The following is a 12233-nucleotide window of genomic DNA, read 5'->3' as shown; positions in this document are numbered from 1 at the left end:
GAATTTACAGTTCTGCGTACAGCATTTCTCCGAAGATCCACATTTGAAATTATGACATATGTCTCTCAACCTGGATCTTTGCAGAGCTGCCTGCATTTATATGTCCAGGTAAGGTTTACACATGTGGGCAGTGTAGTGTCCCAAATGTCAGTAAACTGAACAGACTACCACCAGGCCGAGTCTGCTCCATTGAAAATGGGTTGAAGCAACAATATATCCATGGGAAAAAGACAAAATCATTCCGATGTACGGTTATTGTACTGTTGAAAAGGGAATTCAACCAGGGTTGGGTTAACGCGGTACAGTAAAACATTACTTAAAGAGTACTGGAGTAATCCAAAATGTTTGTTACAGCGCTCAAACTGCAAGTCCACACCAATATAAGGGGCCAAACGGTAACTATAAGGGCCATGGCCGTGGGTGGACTGTCCACACATTTCTCAAATGGTGCACCACGGAGGCTAATGCCCTCAGCGCTGGGCCGAATGTGTCCGCCTGCTTACTATCATCAGATTTTTGTAAGTTAAATTATAACCACTTTGGCTATGTTCACCACCTTAATATATTTAAAAAGATACTAACATTGTCTACCTAGTGGTGAGGTAACTAGAGCTCCACTGTGGAATAGAGTTACATTAAAAAGGCTAATGTAGACCATAGGTCTCAGTGGTGCTATAAGTGTAGTTCAGGATATTCTACCATATTCTACTCATCTGCAACAATAATGTCATGTAATAATGTATTTTTAAATTAAATATCTCCATTCGGGGGCTTGTCCTATTTTTATATTGCGATTAATCACTGTTAATTCACATCATGTGATCAATCCGATGTTGGTTCGACAGCCCTAGTTAAAAGCATAAAAGTCTATCATTTCCTACAGACCAACCAACCTCATAAACAACGAGACAGCAATGAAGAAAATACAAAGAGCTTAACGCTCACTTCATGGTGACATAACTCCTCCTCTCAAAGCTAACTTCATGGTGATATAACTCCTCTCACCGTTAACTCCATGGTGATATAACTCCTCCCACCGTTAACTCCAGGGTGATATAACTCCTCTCACCGTTAACTTCATGGTGATATAACTCCTCCCACCGTTAACTCCATGGTGATATAACTCCTCCCACCGTTAACTCCATGGTGATATAACTCCTCTCACCGTTAACTCCAGGGTGATATAACTCCTCTCACCGTTAACTCCATGGTGATATAACTCCTCCCACCGTTAACTTCATGATGATATAACTCCTCCCACCGTTAACTCCATGGTGATATAACTCCTCCCACCGTTAACTCCATGGTGATACAACTCCTCCCACCATTAACTCCATGGTGATATAACTCCTCCCACCGTTAACTCCATGGTGATATAACTCCTCCCACCGTTAACTCCATGGTGATATAACTCCTCCCACCGTTAACTCCAGGGTGATATAACTCCTCTCACCGTTAACTCCATGGTGATATAACTCCTCCCACCGTTAACTTCATGGTGATATAACTCCTCCCACCGTTAACTCCATGGTGATATAACTCCTCCCACCGTTAACTCCATGGTGATATAACTCCTCCCACCGTTAACTCCATGGTGATATAACTCCTCCCACCATTAACTCCATGGTGATATGGAGGGTTAGGGGTCTTGCTCAGAGAAACCTCGACACACCTCGACATGGGGATTTAATTAGAAACTTTCGGTTGATAAATCACCCAGCTCAACCTCCTGAGCTAACCTGACCTTCGTCTTTGATCTTTGTGAATCTTTGCATACGTGCTTTTTTTTAATTTATTTTTTATTCTTTATTTCAGACCCAGGAGGATCCATATCAACACATAGTGCTTGATTATATGCTTAAACTTATATACTTATACACACCTTGATAAGCTCTATTTGAGCCCTGGTCATCTTTGACCTCTCCTGCTGTTTTCTGTGGAGAACAGACACACACACACACACACACACACACACACACACACACACACACACACACACACACACACACACACACACACACACACACACACACACACACACACACACACACACACACAAAACAAACACACTCAAAAATCGATGGAGTTTGTCCTGTCTTCTAAACATTCTAAGCACTAGGTGAGTACGATAACAATCTACAGGTCTGTTTTGTCAAACTCTCACCTCTCCTCTCCTATCTTATCTTTAAATTGGTCAGGAGGGTCCATAGACCAGTCACTCTTCATGGAGACCCAGTTGGGTCCCGCAGAGTCCGTATCCTCATGCTTGACCTTCCTAGAACAACCAACCCATCTTGAAGTTATGGTTTGTGGATGTTGATGTTTAATATGATAATATATTGGTTAAAACCCCACCTTTTCTTAACCGGTTGGGGATTTCCATCATTGAGATTAAAAGGATAATCCATAGAGCAGTCCCGCTCCATGGGGACGCTGGGTCCAGGGGAGTCTGCTCTCTCGTGCTGGACTCTTCTAGAAGATAAAGAAATACGATTTATGGACGTTTGATTGACTCTGTAGTGTTATAAACTCTGGTAAATCCTCACCTCTTCTCAGTAGACTGATTTCCATCTTTAAATTTAAGAGGTGGATCCATAGACTGGTCACTTTTCCCTGAGACACAGCTGGGTCCAGGGGAGTCTGCTCTCACATGCTGGACTCTTCTAGACGATCAAGGTATAGGATTTATGGACGTGCGATAGATTCTGTATGGTTACAATTTCTGATAAATTCTCACCTTTTCTCAGTAGACTGATTTCCATCGTCAAATTTAAGAAGTGGATCCATAGACTGGTCTCTCTTCACTGAGGCACAGCTGGGTCCAGGGGAGTCTGCTCTCTCCTGATGGTGGCTTCTATAAAAACAAGAATCTCGATTTATGCATGTTCAATAGAGGCTGCATTTGTAAATTAAGCATGTCAGACTCGTTATTGGAAAATAATGCACGACAAGGCTGGTGATGTGGCCAAGGAGAAACCGAGTTTGCTTACCACAGGATTACATTTGAAAGTCCTACCTTTCCTTTCTGCAGGGGCGGCCATCTTTAAACGTGACAGGTGGATCCATAGACCAGTCGCTCTTCATGGAGACACAGCTGGGTCCAGGGGAGTCTGCTCTCTCCGGCTGGACTCTTCTAGAAGATTGAGAAATAGGATTTATGGACGTTCGATAGATTCTGTATTGTTATAATCTCTGGGGAATACTCACCTTTTCTCAGTAGACTGATTTCCATCTTTAAATTTAAGAGGTGGATCCATAGACCGAGGTTTCTTACCACAGCGGATTACATTTGAAAGTCCTACCTCTCCTTTCTGCAGGGGCGGCCATCTTTAAACGTGACAGGTGGATCCATATAGACAATAAGCATGTGATACATGCTCTGACAAATACTGACCTTTTTTCAATAGACTGATTTCCATCTTTAAACGTGACAGGTGGATCCATAGACCAGTCACTCTTCATGGAGACACAGCTGGGTTCAGGGGAGTCTGCTCTGTCCTGCTGCTCGGGGCTTCAATACGAAACACACAAAACTTTGACTCAGTTTCAGTCATGAAACTAATGGTTTTATGATAAATCAGTGTTGACCTCTGAGATGGACATAAACCCAGACAGTGAGAGATCCTCTTACCTTTCAGCTTCGCTCTGGGGGCCATGTTCCCTAGACATGGTGCTTTTAGAAGTAGGACCCCCCTCCTCCATCTCCTCATTCAAGGTAGACGGGAGGCCTGGACACAAACACAACTACATATCTTGTGGATTCCATTTTAAGACTTCATATGGTCCACAAATGATTTACACAACTCTCTCTCTCTCCGACCCAGAGAAAATAACTGAAAGGGCCGGGACACGGATCTGGTCCGGGTTCTGAAGGTTCTAGGCAGCTAGGTTAAAGGGGAGCATGCAGATATGTATTCCATCTGGATACTTTCACCGGGGGCGGTGTGTTAGAATGGTTTAGTAAAGTACTCATAATAATGGTTGGTAGTTTAATAAACCTGAATAGAACAGATTTGCGGTGATACTTAGCTCACAACAGCGCTGGTTTTGATTTCTCTTATAGTGAATGCTGCTAGTCCTGCTGTGCAAATTCATAAAAAACTCAAGCCAATTGGGCAACTTTTGATCATGTTAGACCGGAATTTGCATTGGGCGGTTACCTACAATTTGGGCTGGTTTTGGAAAAAAATGGCGGATCATTGTTTTCCTTCTTTTCAAACATCAATCAATAAGGTGAGTTTGAGTGGGCGTTTCGATTTGACCAAATCTCGTTAGTATTTAGGGGTGGTAAATGGGCACCTGTCGAATAGTAATAAGGGGCGAGGGAGGGCCGGCAGACTTCTCACTCAAACCTCTGCGTTGATGGGGAGATTTTATTTATCGAGCTGGCATTGACTGTACATAGTACACCGGTTGATAGTCATTAAGTTCTTGAAAGATGTTGTCCTACATAAAGTATGAAAGGACGTAAGTATATAAAGTATATGAAGTATGATATTTTATGCATGTCTATTTCAAGGGTTGTTTTACTTCAGCTCACAAACCAAACATACATTTTCTCTGGCTGTGTCCATGTGTGTGTGTGTGTGTGTGTGTGTGTGTGTGTGTGTGTGTGTGTGTCATGGTCTGTCTGTTTCCTTGTCTTGTTTTGATGTGTTTCCGGTCTTACTTTGGTATCTCCGTCTTGTTTCTCTCCATGTCCGGTCCGGTTTCCCTCCTGTGTGATTACTGCTCCCTCCCCCAATGTGTTTCAGCTGTTACTCATTGCGTGCCCTGTGTGTGTTTGGTATTTAAGCCCTTGTCTTTCCTTTGTTCCTTGTCGGATCATTGTAGTTCGTGGTGAGTTGTGTCCTGTGTTCCCGGTTTTCCCTGTGTTACCCGCGTCACCTGTGTTCTCGGTGTTCCTTGCCTTTTGCGTTAATAAATTGTCCTTTACCCGAACTGTCTGCAATTGGGTCCGTTCTGGGAACCTTTGGCAACTTGTTTTCCAGCCAATTGCTTCATTCCAAACAGTTTGTACTTGTTTGGAATTCTATTGACGCAGAAGGGTAGACAGGGTTGGTTTGAAACCCGACACAACTGTACACCGTCTCCTCCGTTTGTCCTGGAAAACGGTCAGTTTGATGCCCCACCCAAACTTCAGGGGTCTAATTTATAACCGTTGCGTACGCACAAAATAGGGCTGAAAGTGGCGTACGTGACTTTCCACGCCAAGGTTGTGATCTACAAAAAAACTAACTTGACGGGAGAATGTGCGCAGCCCTAAGCAAACTCTGACCATGCGTACGCATGGTTTGGAGGAAAAGGAGAATTGGCGACACAGACGGTGTGGTGAACTGAAGTCAGACTGAAGAAATGTAGAGTGAGAAGAACGATTATGTTTTATCATCGCCCTTCATAATTTTAATTCCAAACCGTATCATGCATTAAATTTATGTAATCAGAATAATTTAAGTCAACTGCGTTATTTCTCAGTTCTAACTCCAGAAACATCTCATTAGAATCGAAATGAAAATTGAAAATGAAAATTCTCTATATTTAATCCCGTCACTCCATACGGTCCACTGACGGCGCGACTGCATGGAATACAGCATCTGTCCAACATGTGTCAATAACATAATATTTTTATGTGACATTGTAAACATAATCAAATGTCAATTAAATCCCAAGTGTGGAAAACCAAGCCACATAGGCTACTCATCACAATCGTTATATTATTGTCCGTTCCTCTTGATGCTTTTCATGACAAATCAGGCATTAAAAAGGGGTTATGTTGAAGAACATTTTATGTGGGTGATTACAAACTGATTATCCAAGGTGTTCTCGGTCAGTCTTATTAGCGTAACCCTAAATACAGCGGTGAGCCCCGTGCGTAATGCTGCATCATGGCACTGCTGGAGGACCAAGCAAATGGCAGGATTCGGAGGGAGAGGGTCTTCAGGGACCAGAAGCGGATCTTCCATTAGGCAAACCTAGGCAAGTGCCTAGGGCCCCAACCAAATCTGTCTTTATTAGGGGCCCCCAAATCTGACCCCCCCAGCCATTACTTATGTAAAGTAAAAAAAAAAAAACATTTCTAGTAGAAAAAAATAACAAAAATATCAACATAACGCCAAACTAATGCCTAAATAATAATTTTCTAGCACACATGCCCCCCTCCATTGTGCATTGGACTAGTCCAGAATATGATGACGTAGTAACGCGCGCAGCGCGAAATAACGTACTTCAAACCAAAGCATAGGGATGCGACTCGGTGAAAATGAAGCGGCGGAATTATGAAAGTGGTTGTGCTAAACGAAGACAAAAAGCTGAGAAGAGAAGAATTGCAGATACACTGCCGAAATTAACATCATTTTTTACACCTGCTGCTGCCACAGCAGCCGCGGCTGCTGAACTTGCGACAGGCTCTGCTGTTGGGGGAAATGATGAAGTGGAGGTGGAGGAGGAAGGAGGAGAGGTGGGTGCCGAAGGAGAAGAGGTGGCTATGGAAGCCGAAGGAGAGGAAGATGAAGACGAAGATGATTTGGCGGTGAGTAGTGGTGCTATGCCATTTACCACTAGCAGCAGTGGAAACAGTTTCCTAATCGGCGACGACCCTGCACATTGGCCAGAAAAGTTGAAAGACTCCGAGCGTTGCTCAATTGTACAGAAAGGACCAGTGCAATTACGAGGAGATTTCCCCCAGAACACACAGGGCAGACGCTTTACAAGCACGCACTACTTTTTAAATATGAAAAATGGCGAAAAAATCCAGAGGTCCTGGCTTGTGTACAGTAAAACGAAAGACCGCGCTGTTTGTTTCTGTTGTCGGCTGTTTGGCGATAAGCAGCGGTTCTGCACTGACGGCACGAACGACTGGAAAAATGTATCAGCCTTCCTAAAAGAACACGAGAAGTCTGCTGATCACCTCGCAAATATGGCTGTTTGGCGAACGCTTCAGCAACGGCTCCAAACAGGTAAAGCCATAGATCATGTAAATCAAGAGCTGTTTGTGAACGAAGTAAACAAATGGAGAGAGATCTTGAAACGTCTGATTGCCATTATTACACACTTGGCCGAGCGCAACTTAGCTTTTCGAGGCCATTCAGAGAAGCTGTATGAGTATGGCAATGGGAATTTCTTAGGCCAAGTTCAGCTGATGGCTCAGTTTGACCCTGTGATGAGGGATCATGTGAAGAGGGTAGCTGAGAAACCACATTCTGAGAGTTATTTCAGCAAAATGATCCAAAATGAAATAATCTGCTTGGTGGGAAGCTGTGTGACAAACACAATTGTACAGAGGGTGAAAAAGTCCAAGTACTTCAGCGTCATCATGGACTGCACCCCGGATGTCAGCCATGATGAGCAGCTGTCCGTGGTGCTGAGGATAGTTGACTGCAATCCTGGCGAAGGAGTGTCCATCCACGAGCACTTTGTTGGCTTTCTGGTGGCAGAGGACACAACAGGGAAAGGCCTACTCAACTTGTTTTTGGGACACCTGCAGACACTAGATTTAGACCTTGCTGATTGTCGTGGGCAATCCTACGACAACGGCAGTAATATGCAGGGGAAGAAACAGGGGGTCCAGAGCAGAGTCCTGGAGCTGAACAGCAAAGCACTCTGTGTCCCATGTGCCAGCCACACGTTGAATCTGGTGGTTGGTGATGCTGCCAAGTCCTCTGTGACAGCTTTGAGTTTTTTTGGACTGTTACAGCGACTGTATGCTATATTCAGTGCTTCTGTTCACCGCTGGACAATCCTTCAAAAACATGTGACATATTTTACCATTAAACCACTCAGTACAACAAGATGGGAGGCTAGGGTGGAGTCCGTGAAAGCCGTCCGATACCAGTTGCCTGAAATTTTGGATGCCCTGACCGCTCTGAGGGAGTATGCTGAGGAGAAGCAAGACTCTGAATGCGCCTCCAATGCCAACGGCATTCACAAAGAGATGAAGAAATGGCCTTTTCTGGTGAGTACAGTCGTCTGGTACAATGTCCTATTTCACATAAACAAAGTCAGCAAGCTATTGCAGAGCCCCAAAGTGTCAGTGGAAGTCATGAGGAGAGAGGTCCTTGCAGTGATGGCATTTCTGAAAGATTATCGAGAGGACGGATTCAATTCTGCTAAAACAGATGCCAGGGAGATAGCAGAGAAGATTGATTTGGAGATGGCCTGGCCAGAGGTGCGCCAGAGAAAGAAAAAAAGGCAGTTTGAGTATGAGGGGAGAGAGGAGACAGTGTGCACTGCAGAAGAGAATTTCAGGAGGGAGTTTTTCCTACATATGGTGGACACAACCCTGGTCACAGTCAGGGAGAGATTTTCAAACATGGAGGGTGTTTTTGAGCTATACGGCTTTCTCTACTCCACTGACCAGATGCAAAATGTCATGCAGGGAAAGGAATTAGATGAATGTTGCCACAGGCTTGAGAAGAAAATGAATGATATTGATGCAGAGGACCTCAAGCAGGAAATAATTCATGCCGTCAAAGCATTCCCCCCACACGTCTCTTCGCCTTTCCAGATGCTGGATTATGTGTACAGGGAAAACATCCTTGACACATACCCAAATTTGAGTATAGCTCTGAGACTACTGCTCAGTCTCCCTGTGACTGTGGCATCAGGGGAAAGAAGTTTCTCATCACTAAAACGACTCAAGACTTACCTGAGGTCCACTATGTCTCAAGACCGCCTGTCTGCCCTGGCTGTCATCTCTATTGAACATGAAATAACAAAAACACTGGACATGGACTCAGTTATCACAAAATTTGCAGAGGCCAAAGCTCGCAGGGTCAGACTATAGAATGAAAAACAAGGTCTCTCAGCTACACAGCTGATGTCAGATGATTCAACCTGAAATGATGAGGATGAGAATGTTTAAAAGAAAGTTCAGAAAGTTCAAAGGGTTCAAAGTTCAGAAAGATCAAAAACAATGGAAATCTGTCAATGACCAGGACATGAAGCAGAGACAAGTAAGACTGGCACAAAGGAGAGAATGAAACCTAATAAAGGGCAGGAAAGGCACATGAGGATATGAGTGAGACAGGCGCAAAGCAGAGGAGCTTGAAGGCAAAACAGGGACACAGATGAAGAGTAACAGGGATACAGACAGAGAAAAAGAAGATAGGGAGAAAGAGAAGGTTATTATTAAAAAAAACATTGATGCTTGACTTGGATATTTATTTATAATGCTACATGATTGACCTGGTGTTGATTTTTGTCGTAGTGAGAAAACAACAGGGGAAAAGACAGATGAACAACATCACCTTCTATCAGTGAGCCCTGGCTGAACAAGGTATTTGAGTTGACAAAGTACATTCTTGTTGCATAAAGATCATTGCCAAATGAAACATGGTGTAGTGAGTATGTTCTAATGCTGTGTTTGTCTGTTTTTCAGGTTGGGTTCTATACTGCTGCTCACCACTATTCTCTGATATGAAGACGACAACAGTAGGACTTTGTGTTTACAAATGCTTTCTGTCTCACACACACACACACACACACACACACACACACACACATACAGAGCTTTGCCACTCACATACACACACACACACACACACACACACACACACACACACACACACACACACACACACACACACACACACACACACACACACACACACACACACACACACACACACAAAAATGGACATTTGAAGATGGAGAGCTTAACCACTTGCACACCTAAACACCCCCCCCCCCCTCTCTCTGTCTCTGTCTCTGTCTCTCTCTCTCTGGTCGCAGGTCATGGCCGATCACAGCTGCTCACCATCATTGACACCAGCATCCCCACACACATGATCTTCATCCAGGCAGCTCTCTCTCTCTCTCTCTCTCTCTCTCTCTCTCTCTCTCTCTCTCTCTCTCTCTCTCTCTCTCTCTCTCTCTCTCTCTCTCTCTCTCTCTCTCTCTCTCTCTCTCTCTCTCTCTCTCTCTCTCTCTCTCTCGCTCTCTCTCTCTCTCCTGTCACTCACTCACACTGAACCACTGCTTTGCCTGTCTCTCACTCACACACACAGCCACTGTTATTCCTGTCCACACACAAAATCTTTTCATTGGTCCTGTTTAAATGTAAATTGTGGTTTTCATAGACTCATATCCATTTTGTATTTTAGTTCTGTTAAGTGCAAGATCATTTTGTATCTCTGGCAGAGAATGGAAATTTTAATCTCTCTCTCTCTCTCTCTCTCTCTCTCTCTCTCTCTCTCTCTCTCTCTCTCTCTCTCGTTTGAGTAATAAACATGTAATTTTGGAAAAGGCTGGAGAAATCTGAAACTGATTTTACTGTGGAGAGTTGAGTGGCAGTGCACTATGGGTTTATTGCGATTCTAAGAGTATTGGGATGGTTATATGTTTTGTGTACGTGTTTCAAAAATGAGGGCCCCATGTCTATATTTTGCCTAGGGCCCCAAAATGGCTAGATCCGCCCCTGTCAGGGACCATAACAATTTATTGGTAGGCCTACATAAAAATATGTACCTTTATGTCAGACCACTTCTTTTTTAATTCTGGGACTGTGCGCTCCGTGCCACTGAGTTCACTGCGGCAGCAACATGTTGCCACTCGCTCTGCTTTTTGTTGTTAGCGATCACAATCCCGTGACCGCCGCACAAAACTACTTTTCGGGCCTCCACCTCACCACTTAAACCTCCGTGAAATTTCGCTTTTTTGCGTTTCTCAGTCCTTCTGCCATTGTTTCCGACAAGACATAATACTTGCATCTCTGAGTCTGTTTTATATGCATATCGCATTCATGAGGTCGTTTGCGTTGACCATTTATGGTTAAAAAAGGGCCGTGTACTGGGCGGAACGTGAAGCTGATTCAGCTGCGCACAATTAGGCCTTCTGTTATTTATAAAGCAAAGATTGCTTAGAGGTGTGCGTACGCAGGGTTTTATAAATCGGAATATCTTTTGGCGCACATAAAACTTGGCTTTTGGGCGTACGTACACTTTTAGTAACGATCCCACGCAGTTTTATGAATGAAATATTTGTCTAACTAATAATCACCATATAATAATCATTTCAGTATGTTTTATCATTGTTTTACTCACCTTATAATAATTTCCAGCTGTTTTCTGTTCTTCTTTAGGAAGAGAGGAAAGCCTCCAAGTCATGCAATTGTTGACAGTTTCGTTTCTTCAACAAGAAGACTTCCTCTTCCCTTTCGTCAATGCCTCTCCCCCGACGTGGCCCCCGCCCACACTGTGTGGCCACGTCCCAACACTGTATGCTGAACGATTCCTCACAACTTTAAACAGCCACTGGACCCAAATACATTTATTTTACGTGAAAATATATATTATATGAATTTAGGGGTTACATGAATCGAGAGGACGACGTTAATTCCACAGGTGGACCCAACGTGGTCGACACCATTCTGTGTCTAACTGTCCTGGAATCAGGCCTGGCTGCTATTCACCCTTTCAAAAACGCAATGCGACCTAGGTCCATGAATGCGACGACAACTGGAAACCGATCCCCATTGTGGCCTGTATGCTAGACCCCCGCTTCAGGCCCCTTCAGTTCATATGAGAGCGGACAGTGACCACGTGAAGGCCAAGAGCGGCAAAACTAATGGATGTAGTCAAACTCATCAGACATATTTAATTTAAATTTATAGCAGATCTCCCATTACAGCTTCGTATGTACGTAGCCTACTATATGCAACGGGATCTGAAAATGACGATGATATATAAACATGGAGAAGTCCACGAACTCTTCAATATGCATTAAAATAATCTTTAGAATAAGGGAAAGTGCATGGGAAATCCAATATGCTGAAATGAATAATCTAAAAAGTATTTATATTTTAGTTATTGCATACTTTTTATAATGCAAAAATGAAAGACAGGATTATAATTTCTCAGCACGTTTGCCAGATAATAATTATTGACAACGTATCAATTCGTTTTTTTTCAACCAGGATAAAGGATGATGCTATCTTAATTGTGTGTTGGGCTAGCGTTCTATCTAGGTCGCTCCATAATTAACCTTTAAATGTATTACAATCACAAGTCCTAGCACCAGAGGGGGCTGTTGTTATTTTTCCGAAACAAATTTTCATCTGGTTTCGTTTGGTAATTGTATCTCTTTTGAGCAGCTTGGGTTAGCTCAGGACGGAAGGCCTGAAGCCCTGTCTGAGGTTTACAGGCCCCCAAAACCAAATCATAGTGGTATCTAGGATTTATTATGATAAAATGCTGATGTAGCTGGATTTGAATCCCTATGATTTCTGTCAGTTTCAG

The 12233-nt window shown here is 43.5% G+C and overlaps 2 protein-coding genes across 4 annotated transcripts in view; one reads left to right on the top strand and one right to left on the bottom strand.

Moving 5' to 3' along the window:
• Positions 1 to 11139, bottom strand: part of LOC115557082 (protein NLRC3) — a 42496-nt gene extending 31357 nt beyond the window's left edge. The window contains exons 1-9 of the mRNA XM_030374667.1: positions 11040 to 11139; positions 3632 to 3728; positions 3395 to 3511; positions 3017 to 3133; positions 2738 to 2854; positions 2547 to 2663; positions 2356 to 2472; positions 2165 to 2275; positions 1883 to 1934 (exon numbers count right to left, since the gene is read on the bottom strand). Coding sequence (XP_030230527.1) covers positions 1883 to 1934; positions 2165 to 2275; positions 2356 to 2472; positions 2547 to 2663; positions 2738 to 2854; positions 3017 to 3133; positions 3395 to 3511; positions 3632 to 3702 — 819 coding nt within the window. The 5' untranslated portion in view covers positions 3703 to 3728; positions 11040 to 11139. The remainder of the gene's footprint in view (positions 1 to 1882; positions 1935 to 2164; positions 2276 to 2355; positions 2473 to 2546; positions 2664 to 2737; positions 2855 to 3016; positions 3134 to 3394; positions 3512 to 3631; positions 3729 to 11039) is intronic.
• On the top strand, positions 6420 to 9873 carry LOC115557083 (zinc finger MYM-type protein 1-like). 3 transcript variants are annotated; one of them, XR_003979160.1, is made up of 5 exons: positions 6420 to 6529; positions 7780 to 7951; positions 9206 to 9274; positions 9377 to 9429; positions 9730 to 9873. XR_003979160.1 is itself a non-coding variant. In XM_030374668.1 (2 exons), exons 1-2 carry the CDS (start codon positions 6485 to 6487, stop codon positions 9206 to 9208), a joined length of 1470 nt encoding a protein of 489 aa, XP_030230528.1. In that variant the 5' UTR covers positions 6476 to 6484; the 3' UTR covers positions 9209 to 9305. The 3 variants fall into 3 exon arrangements, 1 of the variants encoding a protein (XP_030230528.1); XR_003979159.1 differs by having other exon boundaries at positions 6476 to 7951; XM_030374668.1 differs by lacking the exons at positions 9377 to 9429; positions 9730 to 9873 and having other exon boundaries at positions 6476 to 7951; positions 9206 to 9305.
• Positions 11140 to 12233: the final 1094 nt, after the last annotated feature.

The sequence above is a fragment of the Gadus morhua genome, chromosome 13 (assembly GCF_902167405.1).
Source record: "Gadus morhua chromosome 13, gadMor3.0, whole genome shotgun sequence".
NCBI classification, from domain to species: domain Eukaryota; kingdom Metazoa; phylum Chordata; class Actinopteri; order Gadiformes; family Gadidae; genus Gadus; species Gadus morhua.
The sequence above is the reverse complement of the archived record's forward strand: the minus strand, read 5'-3'. Positions and strand labels throughout refer to the sequence as shown.

Bases quoted from the DNA above. Each gene is read 5' to 3' on its own strand.
- LOC115557083 (XM_030374668.1), top strand. From the start codon at position 6,485: ATGGAAGCCGAAGGAGAGGAAGATGAAGACGAAGATGATTTGGCGGTG.